Source organism: Oncorhynchus clarkii, chromosome 31 (genome assembly GCF_045791955.1).
Source record: "Oncorhynchus clarkii lewisi isolate Uvic-CL-2024 chromosome 31, UVic_Ocla_1.0, whole genome shotgun sequence".
NCBI lineage: Eukaryota > Metazoa > Chordata > Actinopteri > Salmoniformes > Salmonidae > Oncorhynchus > Oncorhynchus clarkii.
Window position 1 is genome coordinate 25,310,267 of NC_092177.1, and position 25,057 is coordinate 25,335,323.

A 25,057-nucleotide genomic window follows, 5' to 3' on the forward strand; every position below is an offset into this window, starting at 1 on the left:
ACACTGCTTCGAAATAAACTGCTTATCGATTTCTACGCATGCCTCGGAGTTCCGGTATAAAACGTGACATCTTTAAAAAAATACAGTTGCTACCTTTCTCTTATACCTCTGTTTATAGTTCTAAGAGACATAGCTATAATGTTTGTAACTAGTTGATGTGTTTTAGCACAACAAAAAACAACGTTTGGAAAGTGGTAAGTATATATTTTTTGAGTCAAATGGTCAGAAAGCTGCTACACAACCCCATGTTACTATCAGTAGCTGTTTAGCTAGGTCTGGTTAGCAACGCGGGTGTATTTACACATTTAGCCTTGCTTTCTACAGTATCGGGTTGCACAAAAAACGGTCCGTGCCAGGAGTTAAATATAATTCCAGTTAAACGTACTGTGGAGGTGGGCAGGATGGTTAGTCATTAAGACGGGGGAATTTGAGACCTATATCTAAAGGAACCTATTATTAAATATACTTCCCAAACGTGGGTCTTCCTCTCTGCCTAACCTTTACTCATGTCATAAATACAATTAGCCCACAAGTTATTCCTTATTTATCCACATATGTCGCGCTTGCAGGACTTTTATTTTGACATGAGGTAAACAGGGAGGGAGTGGGTCAACAACAGACCCACGTTTGAAAAGTGTGTTTAATAGGATGACCCTTGACGTTTTGTCACAACACGCGTTGCCAAAAGCATCTACTAACGTAAACTCGTACATCGCCTTGGTCCGTACAATTGGCCTTATTTTAGCGCCCCAAAAACGTAATACTTCCAGATCAACTGTAATGTCAATACCATTGTAAGGCACAATTGCTCCCCTTTCCAACAGAATCAATTACATGACCTAAACACTACCCGTTTCTGCATAATTCAAGCAGGCAATGAGCCCCGTCGGGTCTTTTTTAAAATGGGGGTGGGGAAGCGAAACTAATGCATGATAGTGAGAAGGAGAGATGCCGTGTGGGAAAATTGTTTTTTTCCCACCCGATCCGATCCTACCTATCACCTTATCGCCTCTAAAATGTAAATAAAACACTATAAAGAGTTTTTATATAATGTGTCATTACATACCTATTTGAAGGTTTGTGTCGAATTTGAATCTGGTTTTTAGGGATGTGCTAAAGTGATCTTAGACGTAAACAGCGGCTTTGAGAATGATGATGCAAAAATGACTAGGTATTCCCCTTACCCCATTACTGTCCATTTCTTGTTTTTAAAGGATGATAGAAGTGCTACACCTGATGAAGAGAGATTGTAAGACATAAATAGTTGCTTTATGCGTGCTGTACATTACGACATGACACACCACGATGTAACGGAGGGTTCGTTTTTTTTCAACTTTTCTCCAATACTATAGATCCATTACCATGTCGATCAATGCTTGAATAGAAACCTAGTTCACGCCCCCGATTTTTGAAGTCAACACAGTCGCTTCAGTCCCATTAGTTTTCTTTGTAGCCTTGTTTGAAATTTGCGGTTGCGCACATTTGTACGGAATGGGGTGAGTTTACGTTAACTAGAACACTTGAAATGCATTATTTGGTACACCTAGCCACAGCCAAAAGCGATGTACAGTGCTTTCGGAAAGTAATCAGACCCCTTGACGTTTTCTAAATTTTGCTATGTTACAGCTTTATTCTCAAATTGATTAAATTGTGTTCCTGCCTCCAATCTACACACAATACCTCATAATGACAAAGCAAAAATATTTTTTAGGAATGTTTGCAAATGTATTAAAAATAACTGAAATATCACATCTACATAAGTATTAACCTCTAGTGACTCCCCATCCCGCATGAGGGAGCGTAATCATCAACTGACACTAATTAGCATAACGCAACGGACATAAATATTCTTAGAAAATATTCCTATTCATGAAAATCACAAATGAAATATATTGAGACACAGCTTAGCCTTTTGTTAACCACCCTGTCATATCAGATTTTCAAAATATGCTTTACAGCCAAAGCTAGACAAGCATTTGTGTAAGTTTATCGATAGCTAGCATAACATTTTGTCCAGCTATCAGCAGGTAACTTGGTCACGGAAATCAGAAAAGCAATCAAATTAAATCGTTTACCTTTGATGAGCTTCGGATGTTTTCACTCACGAGACTCCCAGTTAGACTCCCTTTTTTCCCAAAATATTATTTTTGTAGGCGAAAAAGCTCCGGTTGTTCTTCACTTTTGGCTGAGAAATCGCCCGGAAATTGCAGTCACGAAAACCCCGAAAAATATTCCAAATTAGCTCCATAATATCGACAGAAACATGACAAACGTTGTTTATAATCAATCCTCAAGGTGTTTTTCAAATATCTATTCGATAATATATCCACCAGGACAATTCGTTTTTCAGTAGGACCGATTGGATTAATGGCCACCTCTGTATTTTACGCGAGAATCACTCTATGAGCATCAGGTGACCACTTGCACAATGTAGCCGCTTACGGCTTACATAAATGCGTAAAACTACGTCACAATGCTGTAGACACCTTGGGGAATACGGAGAAAAAGTAATCTGGTTAATAGCCCATTCACTGCTCAATAGGACGCATTGGAACGCAGCGCTTTCAAAACATGAGGCACTTCCGGATTGGATTTTTCTCAGGCTTTCGCCTGCAACATCAGTTCTGTTATACTCACAGACAATTTTTTTACAGTTTTGGAAACTTTAGAGTTTTCTATCCTAAGCTGTCAATTATATGCATATTCTAGCATCTTGTCCTGTCAAAATATCCCGTTTACTACGGGAACGTTATTTTTCCAAAAATGAAAATACCGCCCCCTAGTCACAGACCCTTTACTCAGTACTTTGTTGAAGCACCTTTGCCAGCGATTGCAGCATTAAGTTTTCTTGGGTATGACACTAGAAGCTTGGCACACCTGTATTTGGGGAGTTTTCCAATTATTCTCTGCAGATCCTCTCAAGCTCTGTCAGGTTGGATGGGGAGCATCGCTGCACTGCTATTTTCAAGTCTCTCCAGAGATGTTCATGTCTGGGCTCTGACTGGGACATTCAGAGACTGGTCCCGAAGCCACTCCTGTGTTGTCTTGACTGTGTGCTTAGGGTCGTTGTCCTGTTGGAAGGTGAACCTTCACCCCCAGTCTGAGGTCCTGAGCAGGTTTTCAGCAAGGATCTCTGTACTTTGCTCAGTTCATCTTTCCCCCATCCTGACTAGTCTCCCAATCCCTGTCGCTGAAAAACATGCCCAGAGCATGGTGCTGCCACCAACATTCTTCATCGTAAGGATGGTGCAAGGTTTCCTACAGATGAGATGCTTGACTTTCAGGCCAAAGAGTTCAATCTTGGTTTCATCAGACCACAGAATCTTGTTTCTCATGGTCTTTAGGTGCCCTTTGGCACACTCCAAGCATGCCATTTATTGAGGAGTGGCTTCTGTCTGTCCACTCTACATAAAGGCCTGATTGGTGGACTGCTGCAAAGATGGTTGTCCTTCTGGGAGGTTCTCCCATCTCCACAGAGGAACTCTGGAGCTCTGTCAGAGTGACCATTGGGTTCTTGGTCACCTCCCTGATCAAGTCCCTGATCAAGGCCCTTCTCCCTCGATTAGTCAGTTTGGCTGGGCGGCCAGCTCTAGGAAGAGTCTTGGTGGTTCCAAACTTCTTCCATTTAAGAATGATGGAGGCCACTGTGTTCTTGGGGACCTTCAATGTTGCAGACATTTTTTTGGTACCCTTCCCCACATTTGTGCCTCGGAGCTCTATGGACAATTCCTTCAACCTCATGGCTTGCTTTTTTTTTTTTTTTTTTGACATGCACTGTCAACTGAGGAACCTTATATAGACAGGTGTGTGCCTTTCCAAATTATGTCCAATCAATTGAATATACCCCAGGGGGACTCGAATCAAGTTGTAGAAACATCTCAAGGATGATCAATGGTAACAGGATGCACCTGATCTCGATTTCGAGTCCCATAGCAAAGGGTCTGAATACTTATGTAAATAAGGTATTTCTATTTTTTTATTTGCAACAATTAAATAAAAAAAAACAGTTTTTCGCTTTGTCATTATGGGGTATTGTGTAAACCACTGTAAGTAAGGGTTTCTTAATTGTTTGTTACAAGCATGTTTCTGGCCTAAATCATTGGTAGGTGTGCTTGCTATTACTGACAAGGTATTAGAGCCACATCAAGACCACATTTGGTATTTGACAGATTGCCTCTGTTTCCAGGAGGAAGATCCCTCACTCTCTGGACACTGGTGTGATCTGGAGGAGGCTAAATCCCAGTCTTTCCCTTGTAGTGAAACAAACTGGGAAACAAGGAGGGCAGCTCATCCGTAGAAGACTGGCTATGAACTTTGGGACTGGTATTGGATTTTCCAGTGTTGCAACTATGTCAGAGGCCATCCTCACCTTCCAGTACCAGCTCAATGGAGTCATGGAAACGGTCCTCAAAACCGCTGTGCATGAGATCACCCGGCTGGTGAAGGACAACTTCCTGGAAGAAGTGACAGGTGGCAAGCAGGAAGTGGAAATCTTGAAGGAGAGGCTACAGCAGTGTGAGCAGAGATGGAGGGATGGAGAGGAGGAGCGGCAGAGGAGGGAAGTTGAAGAGAAAGAGCAAAGAAAGAAAAGGGAAGAGACGGAGCAGGGGGGGGTGTGTAGGAGATGTGGTTGTGCTGGAGACACTGAGGAGAGAGAAGAGAGACTGTTAGGTGAGATCCACACGCACGCACACACGCACACACACACACACACACAATATAGAATCTCTGACTGTGTTTGGTTCTGTCCTCAGGAGCAGAGAAAGGTTTTGATATCAAACCGGAGATGTTCCAGCCAGATGGACACAGCGCGGGAGAGGGTCCACAGGATACAGCCCCATCTGGCTCTTCCTGTGTCTCTGAGAGGATGGTAGAAAGGGAAGACCATGTGGTCCATATCAAAGAGGAACCTGATGAATGGGGGGACTTGGTAAACCAGATGGTCACATCCACAGATTCTCCCATAATGAGCCTGAGTCGTCTACAGAGATTGAGCTCAAATCCTGGGGCATGGACCAGTGAGCCTCAGCCTCCACTCCCAGCATCATGGGCCAGTGATCCTCAACCTCCAGCACCATGGTCCAGGGAACCTCTTCCTCTAGCACCTCTGGCCAGGGAGCCTTCACCTCTACCTCCAACACCATGGACCAGGAAGGAGCAGCACTTTCTCCCAAGGTCAATGATACCCAACCAGGGGACAAGGCATGCTGTGGGGGCCCTCGAGACCAGTCCCAATGGCCTGCGCATGAACACAACGGCACATGTCAAACCCTACAGCTGTCCACACTGTGGGAAGAGCTTCCCTCAGCTCCGAAACCTGAAAGACCACCAGAAGTACCACCACACAGGGAAGAAGGCCTTCACCTGCTCCCAGTGTGGTAAGGGTTTTGTGTACATGTGCCACCTCAGGGTACACATGCAGTGCCATACGGGGGAGAGGCCGTTCAGCTGCTCTCAGTGTGGAAAAAGCTTTAGCCTTCAGAGCGGCTTGAAGAGACACAGGGTCATTCACACTGCAGAGAGACCTTACCACTGCACGGACTGTGGTAACAGATTCTATTCTAGATCGGACCTGAAAAGGCATGAACAAATCCAGTGCAAGGTAGACCTTTGAGGTGGAGCAGGTTAATTTGGAAAATTAGAGGGTGGAAATAACTGCCCATGTATACTATGTTCAAATGCTGATGCATTTTAATGTTGAAAGGAATAAAACACTGAAGAAATTATTCTCATCCTTTCTTAATAACTTATTGTTCACAGTGTTAACTGTTACATACATACACAAAGACTTATCTTAAGTAAAAGAGTAATAAGTAAGTGGCCTTGTCCTAATCAAAACGGCACATAAATGTAGTTATTTGCCAGAGAAAGTTATGTTACTCTGACAGAGATTCCAACATTGAAGAAAAATATGTACGAGTTCTGCGCAATTGCATTCGCAGTATGATCACCTCGATGTCACAGAGCAAAGGGACGGGACCCAACCTTCTCCAGTCTAGCCAAAGACAGAAGATGTAACCCGACACGTCACAGGGGCTATAAAGGTGAAGCATCCATTTAGAACGTTTTCTCACCACCAAATATGGTAGTGAGAGGAAGTCTAGTTGCGGGTAGTGTGAGCTAGGTTAAACTGGTCGGATTTTCTAACGAATGAAACGTCTGATCTGAATACCTTTCCTGGTCTCAAAACTAAAATCTGTTACGAACACAGTGCACTAGGTTTTATAGACTTGACGCTTTGACAACATGCACTCGCTTTAAATAACTCGATGTAAGGTCGAATCGAGTTTGTGCACACGCGCACTTCACAGAGGGGCGTTCCCTAACGGAAATACGGAAATAATGCTACAACGTGCCTATAGGATATCGCTAGCTCGTGCTTGGTTTTGCCCTTCTTCCTTGCTTGATCTGCCCACTATGCTTCATTTGCTCACACTCTAAAAGACACTGAACCTTCTTGGGTTAGTTATATCTTTGTTATAACCGTCTATCTAGTAGCTGTTAGCTTATTCCAGTAGCTAGCTAGCCACCTGTCTTTGATACGTATGTGTACAGTTCTAGGAGAGAGAGGATATTTGTAACTAGCTGATTTTTATGACGAACAACATAACGTTTGGGAAGTGGTAAGAATATTTTGTGAAATGGACAGACCTTCTGCAGTACTACACTGTGTTATTATCTGTAGCTAAAGCTAGCTAGCAAGTTTGATACATGCATACCACCTACCCACAAGTAAAAAAGGGTGTACGGGTTTATTAATTTGTTAGTTACGAGCATGTTGCTGCGCTAAATCATTGGTAAGTGAGCTGCCTATAACTGACAAGATATTTGAGGCACATCAAGACCACATTTGGTGTATTTGACAGTTTTCCCCTGTTTCTAGGAGGAAGAGAGACCTGACTGGGCACTGGTGCGATCTGTAGGAGGCTAAATCCAAGTCTTTCCATTATAGTAAACCAAACTGGGAAACAAGGGGGGCAGCTCATCCATAGAAGACTGTCTGTGAACTCTTGGACTGGTACCAATAAGGGAAGGGGGGTTGATTTTCCAGTATTGGATTGATGTTGTTGCAGTTATGTCAGAGGCCATCCTCACCTTCCAGTACCAGCTCAATGGAGTCATGGAAACGGTCCTCAAAACTGCTGTGCATGAGATCACTCGGCTGGTGAAGGACAGCTTCCTGAAGGAAGTGACCGGGAGCAAGCGGGAAGTGGAAATCTTGAAGGAGAGGCTGCAGCAGTGTGAGCAGAGATGGAGGGACGGCGAGGAGGAGAGGAAGAGGAGGGAAGTTGAAGAGAGAGAGCAGAAAAAGAAGAGGGAAGAGAGAGAGCAGAGGGTGTTGTGTAGAAGATGTGGTTGTGCTGGAGACACTGAGGAGAGGGAAGAGGCTCTGTTAGGTGAGTGAGGAGAGATATTTATATATATATACACACACACACAGTCTGATTAATCAGGCTGTAATACACAATTAATTGGTATATACAGCCTGAAACATATACCTGCAAAATCGTGTACATTTTCCTTACAAGCCAGAATATGAATAAAACGTAATTTAAATGTACTCAAATTAAAATCTAATTCTATTAATCACATGCTTCGTAAAGCTGTTCAGGGTCATGTTGGTTCCAGACTTTGCATTGGTACCACTTGTCATGTGGTAGCAGAGAGAACAGTCTATGATTTAGGTGGCTGGAGTCTTTGACCAGTTTTAGGGCCTTCCTCTGACACTGCCTGGTAAAGAGGTCTTGGAGGGCAGGGAGCTTGGCCCCAGTGATCGAGCTACTTGACACGGTTGTGATAGGCCTGATCACCGACGACGATAAGACAGCCTATAGGCAGTAGGTCAGAAATATGTCAGTGTCGTGCCATTACAACAACCCTCCCTCAATCTGAGCAAGACAAAGGAGCTATAGGAAACGGAGGGCTGAGCAAGCCCCCATTCACATCGACAGGGCCATAGTGTAGCAGGTGGAGCGCTTCAAGGTCCTCAGTGTCCACATCACTAAGGATCTATCATGGTCCAAACCACAGGAGGTTGGTGGCACCTTAATGGGGGAGGACGGGCTCGTGGTAATGGCTGGAGCGGAATCAGAGGAATGGTATCAAACACATGGTTTCCATGCATTCCATTTGCATTTGAACAACAATGCCTATTCCCCCCCCCCCAGGAGGCTGAAAAAATTTGGCATGGGCCCTCAAATCCTCAAAAAGTTATACGGCTGCGCCATTAAGAGCATCTTGACTGGCTGCATCATCACTTGGTATGGCAACTGCTTGGCATCCGACTGCAAGGCGTTACAGAGGGTAGTGCGTACAGCCCAGTACATCACTTGGGCCGAGCTCCCTTCCAGTCAGGACCTTTATACCAGATGATGTCAGAGGAAGGCCCTATGCTACCGCACGGAAAGCGGTACTTATTAACCAAGTTTTAGGGCTGGGCAATATGGACAAAATATTATATCACAGTATTTTTTTTTTTAAATTGAAGAGTATTTTCAGTTTTTGAATAATATAAGTTCTACATCTGCTTTATGAGTAGTGAGTGATCTTAGGGTGGCAACACATACATTCTAAGTGATTTCAATTAGTATTTCTCCATTCTGATTGTTTTATACTGTTCAATTCAACTTCAACCAAAACAAATTTCAGAACTAATCATTTCTGCATGTCCTGCACTCAGTTGCAGTGGTGGAAAAAGTACCCAATTGTCATACTTGAGTAAAAGTAAAGATCTGTTAATAGAAAATTACTCAAGTAAAAGTGAAAGTCACCCAGTAAAATACTACTTGAGTAAAAGTTTGAACGTTTTTGGTTTTAAATATACTTAAGTATCAAAAGTAAATGTAATTGATAAAATGTACTTAAGTATCAGAAGTAAAAGGATAAATAATTCCAAATTCCCTATGTTAAGCGAACCAGATGGCACCATTTTCTTTTTTAACATTTTATTTACGAATAGCCAGGGGCACACTCCAACACTCAGACATCATTTACATATAAAGCATTTGTGTTTAGTGAGTCCTCCATATCAGAGATAGTAGATGACCAGGTATGTTGTCTTGACAAGTGCGTGAATTTGACCATTTTCCTGTCCTGCTAAGCATTCAAAATGTAACGAGTACTTTTAGTTGTCAGGGAAAATGTATGGAGTAAAAATTACAGTATTTTCTTTAGGAATGTTGTGAAGTAAAAGTAAAAGTTGTCAAAAATAAAAAGTGAAGTACAGACACCAACAAAAAGACTTAAGTAGTACTTGAAAGTATTTTTACTTAAGTACTTTACACCACTGCTCAATAGAGATCACTTCCACACTGCCACATAGGGCTGCACGATATTGGCAAATAATCTAGGACTTATTTTTAACCAAATGTTGCAATTACGATTTGACTTGTGAATTAGAGCAAAACTGTTGGAATCATGGAAATATATTAACTATTCTAATTCTATAATTAGACTATAATAGTGGGCACTTTGAATACAGCGTTGTTTGAGATGACAACAAATTAAAATGCCAGGGAGCAGTTATTGTGACAGGGTAGGAACTAAAGTTTTGGTAAGTGTTTCCTACAGGACCCTATAAGCTTTGGTTTGATTGCATGTTTTCTCTTAGCTACTTCATGTGGCTAATAAATTATTGCTTTGCATAATAAGCGAGGGCCAGCCAATGAGAGCGTACAGGTCGCAGTGGTGGGTAGTATATGGGACTTTGGTGACAAAACGGATGGCACTGTGATAGACTACATCCAGTTTGCTGAGTAGAGTGTTGGAGGCTATTTTATAGATGACATCGCCGAAGTCAAGGATCGGTAGGATGGTCAGTTTTACGAGGGTATGTTTGGCAGCATGAGTGAAGGAAGCTTTGTTGCGAAATAGGAAGCCAATTCTAGATTTAATTTTTGATTGGAGATGCTTAATGTGAGCCTGGAAGGAGAGTTTACAGTCTAGCCAGACACCTAGGTATTTGTAGTTATCCACGTATTCTAAGTCAGAGCCGTCCAGAGTAGTGATGCTGGATGGGCGGGCAGGTGCGGGCAATGATCGGTTGAAAAAGCAAGCATTTAGTTTTATTTGCGTTTAAGAGCAGTTGGAGGCCACGGAAGGAGAGTTGTATGGCATTGAAGCTCGTCTGGAGGTTAGTTAACACAGTGTCCAAAGAAGGACCAGAAGTATACAGAGTGGTGTCGTCTGCGTAGAGGTGGATCAGAGACTCACCAGTTGCAAGAGCGACATCATTGATGTATACAGAGAAGAGAGTCGGCCCGAGAATTGAACCCTGTGGCACCCTCATAGAGACTGCCAGAGGTCCGGACAACAGGCCCTCCGTTTTGACACACTGAGTTCTATCAGAGAAGTAGTTGGTGAACCAGGCGAGGCAATCATTTGAGAAACCAAGGCTGTTGAGTCTGCCAATAAGAATGTGGTGATTGACAGAGTCAAAAGCCTTGGCCAGGTCGATGAATACAGCTGCACAGTAATGTCTCTTACCGATGGCGGTTAAGATATCGTTAAGGACCTTGAGCGTGGCTGAGGTGCACCCATGACCAGCTCGGAAACCAGATTGCATAGCGGAGAAGGTACAATGTGATTCAAAATGGTCAGTAATCTGTTTGTCAACTTGGCTTTCGAAGACCTTAGAGATACAGGGTAAGATAGATAGGTCTGTAGCAGTTTGGGTCTAGAGTGTCTCCCCCTTTGAAGAGGGGGATGACCGCGGCAGCTTTCCAATCTCTGGGAATCTCAGACGATACAAAAGAGAGGTTGAACAGGCAAGTAATAGGGGTTGCAACAATTTCGGCAGATAATTTAAGAAAAAGAGGGTCCAGATTGTCTAGCCCGGCTGATTTGTAGGGGTCCAGATTTTGCAGCTCTTTCAGAACATCAGCTATCTGGATATGGGTGAAGGATAAATGGTGGGGGCTTGGGTGGGTTGCTGTGGAGGGTGCTGGGCAGTTGACCGGGGTAGGGGTAGCCAGGTGGAAAGTATGGCCAGCCGTAGAGAAATGCTTATTGAAATTCTCAATTATAGTGGATTTGTCGGTTGTAACAGTGTTTCCTAGCCTCAGAGCAGTGGGTAGCTGGGATGAGGTGCTCTTATTCTCCATGGACTTTACAGTGTCCCAGAATTTTTTTGAGTTTGTACTGCAGGATGCAAATTTCCTTTTAAAAAAAGCTAGCCTTAGCTTTCCTAACTGCCTGTGTATATTGGTTCCTAACTTCCCTGAAAAGTTGCATATCACGGGGGCTATTCGATGCTAATGCAGAACGCCACAGGATGTTTTTGTGCTGGTCAAGGGCAGACAGGTCTGGAGTGAACCAAGGGCAAAATCTATTCCTGGTTCTACATATTTTGAACGGGGCATACCTATTTAAGATGGTGAGGAAGGCACTTTTAAAGAATAACCAGGCATCCTCTACTGTCGGGATGAGGTCAATGTCGTTCCAGGATACCCCGGCCAGGTCGATTAGAAAGGTCTGCTCGCAGAAGTGTTTTAGGGAGCGTTTGACAGTGATGAGGGGTGGTCGTTTGCTCGCAGACCCATTACAGATGCAGGCAATGAGGCAGTGATCTTGGTTGAAAACAGCAGAGGTGTATTTGGAGGGTGAGTTAGTTAGGATGATATTTATGAGGGTGCCCGTGTTTACGGATTTGGGGTTATATCTGGTAGGTTCATTGATAAGTTGTGTGAGATTGAGGGCATCAAGCTTAGATTGTAGGATGGCTGGGGTGTTAAGCATGTCCCTGTTTAGGTCACCTAGCAGCACGAGCTCAGAAGATTGATGGGGGGCAATCAAATCACATATGGTGTCCAGAGCACTTTGTACAGACAAAGGTATAGTAGGATGTGAATACAGTGGGGGTAAACCTGTGCATATAGTGATAATAAAAGAGATATTGTCTCTAGAAATAGCATTTTAACCAGGTGATGTCACTGCGTGTGTGGGGGGTGGAACTAAATTGTTAGCCGGGGCGTGTTGAGCAGTGCTAGAGCCTCAACAGTGAAATAAAACAATAGTTACAAACCAGAAGAAGCAATCGACACGAAATGGTGACGTTAGGGAAAGGCATGCGTAGCCGGGTAATCATACAAGTCCAGTGCGTGGCTTCAGGCAGCTAGCGGCACGGGGCTAGCAGGCTAACAGAAAGGCCTTAGAGGGATGACCCGACGGTGGGAAGTCTGTTGTGCCCCCCTCGTGCAGTTACATCAGCGGACGGATCAGCAGGGCTCCGTGTGGTAAACCAGGCCAATTGGCAAAATATGTATAGTGGCGGAAGAAATATGTCCGAAGGGCCTCTTAAGTCAGCAGTCCAATGTGCTTAAGATAGCTAGCAGGCCGCAGAAAAGTGGCTGTGCGTTCAGGGGTCGTTAACTGCTATAATTCTAGGTGGGAAAAATAAATAAAAAAATATCATAATAAAAATAAAAAAGTTCAGAGCTTGCGGTAGGAATCCGGAGATATCGAGGAGAATAAGTCCGACTAGCTCTGGTTTGAGTCACGCTGTACAGACTGGCGAGAGTTGTCCGGGATCAAGGTAGCTGATGACCGCTAGCAAAGGATAGCTGACTGCTAGCTAGTGGCTTCGGAGTCTGTGTGGAAAGTGGCAGGGAGAGAAAGAGCGGAGAGAGATGACTCAAGTAGCGAAGTAAACTATAAAAATTGACATTACACATGGCGTATCACAGTTAACAAACTAAACATTCAAATATTGGCATAGAAGGTAAAGTAAAAACCCAAACCGGTACCTGCATCAATACAGGTATGTCATAAAATACGGTATACCGCCCCCCTCCCCACACACTTTTTTGACTCATCACATATGCTGCTGCTGCGGGTACTGTTTACTATCTGTAGTTTTATTCCTAGTTAAATGTACATATTTTCCATCTATTACCGTGTACCACTGCACATTGACTCTACTGGTACCCTGTAGCCAAGTTATCATTACTCATTGTGTGTCTATTATTTATTATTATGTGCTTTACTTTTCAATTTTTCTATATTTTATTTTCTCTGCGTTGTTGTGTAAGCATTTCACTGTTAGTCCTCACCTGTTGTTCACGAAGCATGTGATAAATACAATTGTATTTGATTTCAGTACAGGAGGGGAAGCACACAACCCTAAGCACACACCCCTGAGGGGCCCCCGTGTTGAGGGTCAGCGTTGCAGATGTGTTGTTGCCTACCCTTACCGCCTGGGGGTGGCCCGTCAGGAAGTCCAGGATCCAGTTGCAGAGGGAGGTGTTCAGTCCCAGGGTCCTTAGCTTGGTGATGGGCTTAGAGGGCACTATGGTGTTGAATGCTGCGCTGTAGTCAAGGAACAGCATTCTCACATAGGTCTTCCTCTTGTCCAAGTAGGAAAGGGCAGTGTGGAGTGCAATAGAGATTGTGTCATCTGTGGATCTGTTGGGGCGGTATGCGAATTGGAGTGGGTCCAGGGTGTCTGAGATGATGGTGTTGATGTGAACCATGCCCAGCCTTTCAGAGCATTTCATGGCTATGGGGCGATAGTCATTTAGACCTTGGCGTTCTTGGGCACAGGGACTATGGTGATCTGCTTAAAACATGTAGGTATTACAGACTGGGTCAGGGAGAGGTTGAAAATGTCAGTGAAGACACATGCTAGCGGGTCAACGCATGCTCTGAGTACGCGTCCTCGTACTCCGTCTGGCCCTGCGGCCTTGTGAATGTTAACCTGTTTAAAGGTCTTACTCACATCGGCTACGGAGAGCGTGATCACACAGTTGTCCGGAACAGCTAGTGCTCTCATGCATGGATCAGTGTTGCTTGCCTTGTTGCAAGCATAGAAGGCATTTAGCTCCTGGTAGGCTCGTGTCACTGGGCAGCTTGCAGCTGGGTTTCCCTTTGTAATCCGTAATAGTTTGCAAGCCCGATGCGCGTCAGAGCCAGTGTAGTAGGATTCGATCTTAGTCCTGTATTGGCGCTTTGCCTGTTTTGATGGTTCATCGGAGGGTGTACTGGTTTCTGTGCGGTTTGTCCTTCAGCTGCTCAAAAATTGAGACAAAATATCCACAGAAAAGTATTGTTTACCCGACTTTAAAGAGCCGGTAGGTATATAGTTTGGTTCGGCACAGAGGTATTTTTTATTGGTGTAAAATGTTTATATTCTGAATCGGGGGGGGTGGAGAACAATCCACTTTTTTATTTAAATAAGTTTTTTTTCATTGTCATGGCATGCTTGGTTCAGTAGCTATTGATGAGAGAACCGAATATCAAATATAAAACTAACTTTACTTCAGTGCTGAACTGAACCATATACCTACTGACCATATACCTACCAACTCTTTAAAAAATGTAGAAAACAGCACTTAACTGTGTATATTTTGTCTCAAATTTTGAGCAGCTGAAGGACAAACCACACAGACAACCGCTAGAGTTTAAATGTAATTGTATTCACTATTCTGGCTTTTAAGGAGCATTTTACACAGTTTTGCAGGCTTTAGATTCAGGCTGTATACACCAATTAATTGTGTATTACAGCCTGATTAATCAGACTAACACACACACCTGATATAGGATCTATAACTTATTTATGTTCTATCCTCAGGAGCAGAGGAAGGTTGTGTTATCAAACAGGAGATGTTCCAGTCAGGTGGACCCAGCACTCTCCCAGAGAGAAAGGGTCCACATGAAATGGCCACACCCAGCTCTTCCTGTGTCTCTGAAAGGATGGACGAGAGGGAGGCCCATGTGGTCCATATCAAAGAAGAGCCCAATGACTGGGAGGATCTGGTTACCCAGATGGTCACATCCACAGATGCCTCCATAGTTAGCCTGAGTCGTCTGCAGAGATTGAGCTCACATGCTGGGGCTTGGACCAGTGAGCCTCAGCCTCCACCTCCACTCCCAGCACCATGGGCCAGTGAGCCTCTTCCTCCAGCACCATGGGCCAGTGAGCCTTTTCCTCCAGCACCATGGGACAGTGAGCCTCCACCTCTACCTCCAGCACCATTGGCCAGGGAGCCTCCACTACCTCCAACACCATGGATCAGGAAGGAGCAGCTTCTACTTTCAAGGTCAGTGATACCCACACAGGGGACAGAGCATGCTGTGGGGGCCCTCGAAAGCATCAACACAACGGCACAGCTGAGGGTCAAACCCTTCAGCTGCCCACACTGTGGGAAGAGCTTCCCTCAGCTCCGAAACCTGAAAGACCACCAGAAGTACCACCACACAGGGAAGAAGGCCTTCACCTGCTCCCAGTGTGGTATGGGTTTTGTGTACATGTGCCACTTCAGGGTACACATGCAGCGCCACACGAGGGAGAGGGCATTCAGCTGCTCTCAGTGTGGGAAGAGCTTCAGCCTTCAGAGCGGCTTGGAGAAACACCGGGTCCTTCACACTGCAGAGAGGCCTTACAACTGCACGGACTGTGGGAACAGATTCTATTCTAAAGTGGACCTGAAAATACATGAACAGATTCATGCAGCAAGGTAGACCTTTGACATGAAGCAGGTTGATTTAGAAAATCAGAGGGGGGGGGGGGATAACTGCCCACGTGTACTATGTTCAATGTATCTATTAGTTGCTGATTCATTTAATGTTGAGAGGAATAAAACTTTGTAAATAAGTTATTCTCATCCTTTATTAAATTGTTGGTCAAACGGTGTAACTGTGACATACACACACACATCTTAAAAGTAAAATAGTCAAATGTAAGTAGCCTTGTCCAAACCACAACGGCCCATAGAGTAACAGATATCTTCCTCTGGGAAACAAATGCATTTGACAGAGATTCTCTCCTCAAAGAAAAAGATTTACGAGTTCCCGCGTATTCGCAGTATTATCACCTCAATGTCACAGACCTGTGCGAGCTTTTGTGCCGAACACATTACATTGTTACAGGTGTCAAGCTTATGGGCATGTGGCAGTGGTGTGTAGGAGGGAGGTTCCAAGGTGTGAGAAGTGTGCCGCAGGGCATGAGACAAAGGAATGTGTAGCATTGGGGAAAGTAGTGGTATGTGTTAATTGCAGGGGTGCCCATGGGGCTGGGCATCAGAAATGATCAGCGCGAGAGAAGCAGGTTGAGGTTTCCAGGGTTAGAGTAGTGCAGAAATAGTTGTATGCTGAGGCAGTGAAGGAAGTTGAGGAAAATGGGTCAAGGGGGAGAGATCCTGAGAGGAGTGGTGTGAGCTGTAGATATGTACCAGTACAAGTGATATATCTTTCAGTAGGATTGGATTTTTAGAATGTATAGCAAGGGTTATCAACTGTACTGCAGGGATGGAATGTAAGTTGCAGAAAATTGAGGTTGTGGTGACAGCTGCAGAGAAGCATTTGGGTGTGTGAGACTTGACATCAGAAGAGTTACAGGGTGTCTTAAGTGGCGGTGTCCCATCCTTTCAGGTTGTTTGCCCGAGGTAGGACTAAATACATTTAAATAGTGGAGTAGGGTGGTGTTATTTATTTTAATTTTTTGTGAGTGTTGTGTTAGATGGTTGGGTATTTGTTTATTTTGTTCAAGCAAAGTATAAGGGAGTTGTACTCCAGTCTAGTAGGTGGCGGTAATGCAACATGTATTGGATGCCAACCGCGGTTAAACCTCATCGAAGAAGAAGAGAGACCCTGCGAGATGACTGCTCTGAGAGATGACGTCGCAGCTGGACCCTATTGGAATCTCGAGCTAGGGCTCAGGTACACATCGGAGTCTTATTGGATATGGAAAATCACGAGGGTTGGCCGAGAGGCGCGGTCCTCTCGGAAAAATGTTGGTGTGGTATCTAATTCGAGCATTTGCACAGCAACGGACAGTTCTAACAAAAGTTAATATGGCTTATATTGCATGCTCCATACGTTGAAGATATACACCAAAATACGCCGAAGACCAAGCCAACAGAGTCAGTTGTTTTAGAGACCGCTGTTTTAGCAGGTTCGTGCTGACCGACTGACTGCTATCAATGTGCCTGTCATGTTTACGTTTTCGCGCGCGGACCCCCCAGCTAGTTCTCTAGCTAGCAATGCACATTCACTGCATGTTGTGTTGGACTTGCTCGTCTGTAAGCAATGCATACACCTTTACAAATGACAACAAACAAAAAAACAGTATAACGTGCATGTATATACGTTTATAGAGTTATCTATGTGACACAAGACATGTTAAACTCGCATGTCCTAGCCCACAGTGTCTTCATCTCGAGTTGTGTAACGTTACTGTAGCTACATTGCCATAAATCCGGATATATCCGGTTTTTAAAAGTTAAATAACTAAGGTATTTGAGGTATAAATGTTATGTTGATGACAAAGTGTTAACTAAAGCATCGCATTAAAAGCTGCACCTTCTGCAAGACCTCTGATCACTCCCTAATCAGCATCGTTTCTTTAGTTTGAAAACAATCACAGCAGTATTTTCTTCAGTTTAAAGTTAGAATCTTTACCTTTTTTACGTGGTCAAATATGGCCAAAAAAATCCTGATCTTGAATACAACGTTAGTCTACTATACTGTAACTTTACTGTTGTCCTGTTTAACCTCCTGATGTGTACATGATTCGTCTTGATTGACAGCTGAGCTTCCAACTCTAGAACCTGGGTGACGTCACACAAACCTGAGCCAGGGAGATTAAAGATGTCGGAGAAGGTGCAGAACACCTTCAGGTTGCAGCTGTCCTCCGTCATGGACTCCCTGCTCACTGCAGCCGTGTGTGAGATCTCCAAGATCTTTGAGGGCAGTCTGAGTGAGCAGCAGCTAGAGCTCACGCAGAGTGTAGAGGAGATCTCAGCATTGAAGGGGAAGCTGAGGCTGGCAGAGATGAGGTTGAAGGAGGGTGGGAAAATAAAGGTGTTGGATGGTACGGCTGCCAACACCTCTGGGCAAACAGTCACTGACGTGACGACAATTGCTGAGATAGAAGAAGAAGGTAACTTGATATTGCGTAGACAAATAGCAACATACAATTTCAGGTCTTGATAACTGTAGACATGATATGCATTTGTTTCCCTCCCAGTTGGTGTCAGCTGAGCTTTATTTTTCTGTGTCATTACATTTCAATTTTTGGGTTTCTATGCAGTACCCGATTGGTGCGAGCCCCTTCAGTCAGAAGATTCTTTAATTCCACCCTCGAAGATCAAAAAGGAAAATGAGTGGCCATGGGTGGACCTGCGACCACTGAGTGTGTCTCTATGGCGCATCCCTAACATCAAACAAGAGGTCAGTTACATGTCTGGTGTGGGAAACCTACTGCACACCTAAATGTAGCACACGGCTGAACAAAAACATGTCTTCTGTTAATTAGGTTAAAGGGTAACTCTCAACCCCAATTTCAGCCTTCGCCCAACACATTCACATTTTCAAGAAATACATTCAGGTTGGGGGAATTGGGGTGGGTAAACGTAGTTGTACCTGATCCAAACACTTTCTCATTAAAGCATATTTACCAGATGTCAACTGGCATGCTCTGATAATACAATTATGTGCATCACAGAAATATGGCTCTGGACAGTTCGCTCACAGTGGTAAGGTGCTGAGTTTCAACCTTGCGGTGTAAGTTTGAATCCCCATGAAATGTGGCCTCATGTTTATCGCGTTATTGTATTGGGAAGAAAAGTGCAATCATTACCTTGAAAATTAAGATTAGGGGCTCAATTCAATCCAACTAGCATTGCAGTATTTACGCAGTAGCTCTTTTTCCAATGGTCAAATTAACTCACAGATTGGTCTTGGGTACTGTATAAAAACCTACAACTACTACAAGGGCAACTCTTCTCACAAGTATGCTTTCACTTTTCAGAATTAGAAGTGTGTGGGCACGGGATGAATATTGTAAATAAAGTATTTTTTTAAATGTATATCTGCCCCATGTGGGATTAAATCTCACAATGCGCCACCATTCTGTCATAGCAGTTGGGAAAAAATACAAGTTGAGATGATCACCATTGTCATCTATTTCTCGTTACGATGGATGTAGCTACGAATATAAACGTATAATCCTTATTGCCTACATGTTTTTTTCTTCGTCGTAGAAGCTCATAGATGTGTATGAAACAGTCAGGAAAAATGTTGAATTTGGTCAAATATGGAAATATGCTTTAGTGTCTTTTCAATTTTGTGTAAAGTCAGAGGTCTAGTCAAGGAAGCATAACGCAAACTACACTGCTCAAAAAAATAAAGGGAACACTAAAATAACACATCCTAGATCTGAATGAATGAAATATTCTTATTAAATACTTTTTTCTTTACATAGTTGAATGTGCTGACAACAAAATCACACACAAATTATCAATGGAAATGTATCAACCCATGGAGGTCTGGATTTGGAGTGACACTCAAAATTAAAGTGGAAAACCACACTACAGGCTGATCCAACTTTGATGTAATGTCCTTAAAACAAGTCAAAATGAGGCTCAGTAGTGTGTGTGGCCTCCACGTGCCTGTATGACCTCCCTACAACGCCTGGGCATGCTCCTGATAAGGTGGCGGATGGTCTCCTGAGGGATCTCCTCCCAGACCTGGACTAAAGCATCCGCCAACTCCTGGACAGTCTGTGGTGCAACGTGGCGTTGGTGGATGGAGCGAGACATGATGTCCCAGATGTGCTCAATTGGATTCAGGTCTGGGGAACGGGCGGTCCATAGCATCAATGCCTTCCTCTTGCAGGAACTGCTGACACACTCCAGCCACATGAGGTCTAGCATTGTCTTGCATTAGGAGGAACCCAGGGCCAACCGCACCAGCATATGGTCTCACAAGGGGTCTGAGGTTCTCCTCTCGGTACCTAATGGCAGTCAGGCTACCTCTGGCGAGCACATGGAGGGCTGTGTGGCCCCCCAAAGAAATGCCACCCTACACCATGACTGACCCACCGCCAAACCGGTCATGCTGGAGGATTTTGCAGGCAGCAGAACGTTCTCCACGGCGTCTCCAGACTGTCACGTCTGACACGTGCTCAGTGTGAACCTGCTTTCATCTGTGAAGAGCACAGGGCGCCAGTGGCGAATTTGCCAATCTTGGTGTTCTCTGGCAAATGCCAAACGTCCTGCACGGTGTTGGGCTGTAAGCTGTAACCCCCACCTGTGGACGTCGGGCCTTCATACCACCCTCATGGAGTCTGTTTCTGACCGTTTGAGCAGACACATGCACATTTGTGGCCTGTTGGAGGTCATTTTGCAGGGCTCTGGCAGTGCTCCTCCTTGCACAAAGGCAGAGGTAGCGGTCCTGCTGCTGGGTTGTTGCCCTCCTACGGTCTCCTCCACGTCTCCTGATGTACTGGCCTGTCTCCTGGTAGCGCCTCCATGCTCTGGACACTACGCTGACAGACACAGCAAACCTTCTTGCCACAGCTCGCATTGATGTGCCATCCTGGATGAGCTGCACTACCTGAGCCACTTGTGTGGGTTGTAGACTCCGTCTCATGCTACCACTAGAGTGAAAGCACCGCCAGCATTCAAAAGTGACCAAAACATCAGCCAGGAAGCATAGGAACTCAAGTGGTCTGTGGTCGCCACCTACAGAACCACTCCTTTATTGGGGGTGTCTTGCTAATTGCCTATAATTTCCACCTGTTGTCTATTCCATTTGCACAACAGCATGTGACATTTATTGTCAATCAGTGTTGCTTCCTAAGTGGACAGTTTGATTTCACAGAAGTGTGATTGACTTGGAGTTACATTGTGTTGTTTAAGTGTTCCCTTTACTTTTTTGAGCAGTGTATATTGGCACACTCCACTTACCAAGACCATTACCAAATAAGGTGCGCTGTCACCTGCCTTTATAGCAAGCTTTGACGTGGTACCACCCAGCATATTTAGAAGGGAGTGTATTTCATACTGAACCCCTCCCTTGAGATGACGTGGTACCACCCAGCACATCTGGAAGGGAGTACATTTCAAACCAAACCCCTCCCTTGAGATGACGTAGAGGAACCTTCTTAAGGCACCTCTACATCAGAGTTGAACTGCGAGGGGCAAAAAGAGCTAGATTTGCTACCAAAACACCTAAATATATCACTTTTGCAACGAACTGTCTAAATAAATTGACTTTTCACTATAACAAAGCCTAAAACATCTGGATTTCCATGATTTTATATTTTTTATCATCAAAGTCACTCTTTAAATGTCTGCTTTAGTAGTACTTTGGTGGCGTTTTTGGTTGAGAGCATATTCATTATGAGTCTGTGTTTTAGCAGGCTGAAGATTTTGATAACCACTTGCTGACAGCCCTAGCCAGGAGTCCTCCACGAAAAGGTAAGAGTAAATCATCCTTGCCCCTCGTAATTGTAATTCAGCTCCTGGTGCAGGATATCTTTACTGATCCCGCTCTTTCCGCTCCTCTCTCCTCCAGGGTCGGCTGCGGAGCGGTTGTTAAACAGACGGTTAAAAGACATACCTGAACTGAGCGCGGCCGGGTCAGGGTATGGTTGTGGTTCAGTAGGGCGGGGGCTGAGGAAGACCCATGGTAGTCTGTTGTGCACATTCAAACAAGAAAATCCGGAACCCCAGAGCAGCATCTTATTAGATAAGAATGTCTTGAGGCACAGCACAAGACATGGAAAAGATTGTGACTTACAAAGCAAACACAGAGAGGGGACACATGGGAAAACGAGTGACATAGTGAAAAAGAAGGTAGGAAGGAGAAGAAAGCATTTAAAAATGGAACCTAATGCAGAGGAAGAAGCAACAACCAGTGGAACTGACAAGAGTTTCTGCTGCAAATACTGTGGGAAGGGCTTTCACAGAGAGTTTGGTCTTTCTGTGCACATGAGGTCTCATAACAAGGGGACATACAAATGTCCTAAGTGTCCCAAAAAGTTTCCGTATCCAAGTGCACTCCGTGTGCACACATTGAACAGCCACGGCAAAACAGAAAAGAACAAACCTTGCTCTAACGTCAAAGAAAAGTTGAACTCTATCAACCACAAAGTGAAATCCCTCTCCCCCAGCAGAACAAAGCCTACTTCCCCCAACAACAAACCTCTCTCTTCCAGCAAGGCCAAACCTCTACCCCCCAAAGACAAACCTACCTCCCCCAACAACAAAGCTGGCTCCCCTAAAGGCAGCACACATCCACAACTTTATTCTTGTCACGTTTGCCATAAGGAGTACACTTCTGCAAAATCCCTGCAGGACCACGAACACATTCACACAGGTGAGAGACCGTACCCTTGTAACCAGTGTGGGCAGAGGTTCCGTGTAAAGCAGTTCCTGATACTACATTTGCGTAAAGCCCATGCGGATGTGTACGGGGGTGAGGAGAGCAGCAGATACCTCTCCTGGACTGCACCAGTGGAGGATCCCATTGCTAACGGTGCTGAGCAGCAACCTGCCATTAAATCAAAGAGCAAAGACGATCGACATGCAAAGGAAAACAGCAAACGGAAGCAAATGACAGAAACAGACGGACTGTTTCAATGCACAGTGTGTAAAAAGCTGCTAAGTACACAGATGAGCCTCGTTCAACACTTCCGCATCCACACAGGTGAGAAACCGCTCAGCTGCGAAGAGTGCGGCAAGAAATTCCGCTGTCACCCAATCTTGATCAGCCACAGGAAGTCCGCCCACCCGGGGAAGAAGTACCAATGCCTCAGGTGTGTTCAGCAATTTGAGACCATGGCTGAACGTAAGAGACATCTGCTACAAGTCCACCAATTCAAGAAACCCAACCCGCGGTCCCGCTGTCCTCGCTGTAACAGGACTTTCCACAACAGTAACTCCCTGAGGATCCACTATGAAACTGTCCATGCCTGAGTCTGTCCACACATGGCTCGGCTTAGTCAAGTTGGAGTGTTCAGCAGGACCAGGATCAATTACATTCAGAAAGTCAGATTGTTACGTCCATTTGAAGTTACATTTGTGATTTGAAAAGTGCTGTTTATTTTCAATTAGTCTTTTTTGTCATCATTGACTGGCTGAGTGAAAAGCGAATTGACCCCAACCCTGGTGGCCAATGAATTAACATGATGCTGAGAGAGGACTCTAAAAGAGCAAAAACGTGTGATTTGGTGGTCAATGTTTGTGATATGGTGCTCAATATGGGTATCACTGATCAAACTGTGATATGTGGTTGCAGGATCACATTTTTAAGTCAGTGCCGGAACAGTTTATGGCGTTTTTGATTTCAACGTCTTGGAGCCATGTTTTATGTTTTTAGTTTCATCTATCATTTCTATGTTATTATGACAAATGTAACATATTCTTTGTACTCTACATTCTCTATGTTGTCAAGAAAAGCACAGGGAATATACTTTTGCTCCATCAGTTTTTTTTTTTAAACATTAATAAAATGTATTTACTGGAGGTTGACTTTCTTCAATAGGTCATGCATACTTCAATAGGTCATGCATACTTCAATAGGTCATGCATACTTCAATAGGGTTTTGCATGGATCACCCAGTTTATTAGTGACCTTTTATGAATTACAAAGATTGCACAAACATGGGCAGTAGAGACCTCTAGTAATAAAGGATAACAAATAGTACATGTTCCTCATTTGCAATAATTATTTCAAGTCATTAGATCTTCAGGTACAGTTAAAAGCCATGTTCACATTGAAGTGACTTAAATCCTTTTTCTTTCTTTTTGCATATCCAATTTGTATCTGTTCATTTTCCTGCAGTCTGAACAGCCAAGCAGCACATGGAATCTGATATTTCTCCTGCAGTCTGAACAGCCAAGCAGCACATGGAATCTGATATTTCAAGCCATGTTTCAAACCACCTTTGTAGGTAGTGTGAAGTCAGATACGAATATGATTCCGGGCAATGAGACTTGTCTGAGTGGTCAAATCTGATTTATTTCCCCGCAAATGGTTTTTAGAGTTATTTGGCATATCTTGTTGCTTGCTAGCTACTATGTTGACAGTTTGACAAGAAAATGTGGTAGCTAACAAGCTTGCTAATTGTTTAAACAAATGAGTGAATGTGCCAGAAAGCTAAACCACTAACTAGTTGACTGCTGTGGCTAGCCAAAAAGGACTTTGTATTGGAAATTGGATAGTCTCATTCTTTGAGGCTTTAAAAGTGTTCTTACACTATGATTTTGAACATTCAAAGCAATTAGGAAACGCCCATGGCATGTGTTGTCACCTTAGCTTGTTGCATACTGTAACTTCTGATGGTTACCAATCAGCCTATACCACTGTGCACACACCCTTAGTTACTATGACAACTAGCGTAGCCGGAGCAAATGAAGTATAGTGGGCAGGACCAAGCGCGAGATCCTATTAGCGCGTTGTAGCATGTATTTGCATGTTTTTGTTAGTTAGGGAACGCCTCCTCGGTGAAGTGCGTGTGTGCACAAACTTAATTCGACCTTGCACTCCTAAACAACGCAATTTTTAAAAACTTTGGCGAAGAGTCAAGTCTATAAAATGTAGTGTACTGTGTTCGTAGTTTTGGGAACAGAAAAATGTATTGAGATCAGATGTTAAATCGATGAGAAAAATAGCAGAATGTCGGCCCAGTTTCACCTAGTTCCATCCTCTCCCACTAACCGTGACTGGACATTGGATGCTTCAATTTTATAACCCCTGTGACTTGTCTGGGCTAATCCCCTCTGTCTGTGCTTTAGATCTCCAGGTGTTAATGGAATTACTTCAGAATTTTACAAATTATTTTCTGAATAAATACCTCCCTTCCAATCTGAATTAATTTTTTTTAGAGAGTATTAAAAACAATGTTCTCCCTCCTACAATGAATCAGGGGTTAATAACACTGATACCTAAACCTAACAAAATAAGTGCTGCTCATCGATAACTGGCGTCCAATTTGTCTTCTTAATAATGACTATAAGATATTAGCCTTTCTGCTTGCAAAAATAAATAAAGAAGTCCTGGATGCAATCATCGATGAAACACAGTCTGGCTTCATGAGGAACAGACATATTTCTAACAATGTCAGACTAGTATTAGACATACTTGACTACTCAGACCTAATAACTGAGGATAGCTTCATATTATTTTTTAGATTTTTATAAAGCATTTGTCACAGTAGAGCATCAGTTCCTCTTCTACTCCCTTGAGAAATTTGGCTTTGGGGATTTGTTCTGTAAGGCTATTGACTCTATACAAATGGTAACAGCTCTATCAAATTGAAATATGGCACCTCACC

General features: G+C 43.9%; 3 protein-coding genes across 8 annotated transcripts; all 3 read left to right on the forward strand.

The window, feature by feature from the left end:
* LOC139390726 (zinc finger protein 629-like) lies at positions 1 to 5,730 on the forward strand. Of its 2 annotated transcripts, none has more exons than XM_071138052.1 (3): positions 1 to 194; positions 4,187 to 4,671; positions 4,755 to 5,730. In XM_071138052.1, the coding sequence occupies exons 2-3, from the start codon at positions 4,308 to 4,310 to the stop codon at positions 5,612 to 5,614; spliced, it is 1,224 nt and encodes a 407-aa protein (XP_070994153.1). In that variant the 5' UTR covers positions 1 to 194; positions 4,187 to 4,307; the 3' UTR covers positions 5,615 to 5,730. The 2 variants fall into 2 exon arrangements, with proteins under 2 accessions (XP_070994153.1, XP_070994152.1); XM_071138051.1 differs by having other exon boundaries at positions 51 to 194; positions 4,258 to 4,671.
* Positions 5,731 to 6,072: 342 nt separating this feature from the next.
* Positions 6,073 to 15,586, forward strand: LOC139390728 (uncharacterized). Of its 3 annotated transcripts, none has more exons than XM_071138055.1 (3): positions 6,073 to 6,623; positions 6,884 to 7,397; positions 14,567 to 15,586. In XM_071138055.1, exons 2-3 carry the CDS (start codon positions 7,076 to 7,078, stop codon positions 15,454 to 15,456), a joined length of 1,212 nt encoding a protein of 403 aa, XP_070994156.1. In that variant the 5' UTR covers positions 6,073 to 6,623; positions 6,884 to 7,075; the 3' UTR covers positions 15,457 to 15,586. The 3 variants fall into 3 exon arrangements, with proteins under 3 accessions (XP_070994156.1, XP_070994154.1, XP_070994155.1); XM_071138053.1 differs by having other exon boundaries at positions 6,073 to 6,461; XM_071138054.1 differs by having other exon boundaries at positions 6,468 to 6,797.
* A 1,099-nt stretch (positions 15,587 to 16,685) lies between these two features.
* Positions 16,686 to 23,246, forward strand: LOC139390725 (zinc finger protein 25-like). 3 transcript variants are annotated; one of them, XM_071138048.1, is made up of 5 exons: positions 16,686 to 16,888; positions 17,523 to 17,875; positions 18,026 to 18,165; positions 21,137 to 21,197; positions 21,295 to 23,246. In XM_071138048.1, the coding sequence occupies exons 2-5, from the start codon at positions 17,584 to 17,586 to the stop codon at positions 22,695 to 22,697; spliced, it is 1,896 nt and encodes a 631-aa protein (XP_070994149.1). In that variant the 5' UTR covers positions 16,686 to 16,888; positions 17,523 to 17,583; the 3' UTR covers positions 22,698 to 23,246. The 3 variants fall into 3 exon arrangements, with proteins under 3 accessions (XP_070994149.1, XP_070994151.1, XP_070994150.1); XM_071138050.1 differs by having other exon boundaries at positions 21,140 to 21,197; XM_071138049.1 differs by lacking the exon at positions 16,686 to 16,888 and having other exon boundaries at positions 17,453 to 17,875.
* The last annotated feature ends 1,811 nt before the right edge of the window (positions 23,247 to 25,057 follow it).

What these genes read in the sequence shown, in the direction of transcription:
- LOC139390726 (XM_071138052.1), top strand. Translation starts at nt 4,308, where the DNA reads ATGAACTTTGGGACTGGTATTGGATTTTCCAGTGTTGCAACTATGTCA. An exon ending in GAGAGAAGAGAGACTGTTAG is followed by an intron (nt 4,672 to 4,754) that starts GTGAGATCCACA and finishes TTCTGTCCTCAG; the next exon opens with GAGCAGAGAAAGGTTTTGAT.
- LOC139390728 (XM_071138055.1), top strand. Translation starts at nt 7,076, where the DNA reads ATGTCAGAGGCCATCCTCACCTTCCAGTACCAGCTCAATGGAGTCATG. An exon ending in GAGGGAAGAGGCTCTGTTAG is followed by an intron (nt 7,398 to 14,566) that starts GTGAGTGAGGAG and finishes TTCTATCCTCAG; the next exon opens with GAGCAGAGGAAGGTTGTGTT.
- LOC139390725 (XM_071138048.1), top strand. Translation starts at nt 17,584, where the DNA reads ATGTCGGAGAAGGTGCAGAACACCTTCAGGTTGCAGCTGTCCTCCGTC. An exon ending in TCCCTAACATCAAACAAGAG is followed by an intron (nt 18,166 to 21,136) that starts GTCAGTTACATG and finishes TCTGTGTTTTAG; the next exon opens with CAGGCTGAAGATTTTGATAA. An exon ending in CAGGAGTCCTCCACGAAAAG is followed by an intron (nt 21,198 to 21,294) that starts GTAAGAGTAAAT and finishes TCTCTCCTCCAG; the next exon opens with GGTCGGCTGCGGAGCGGTTG.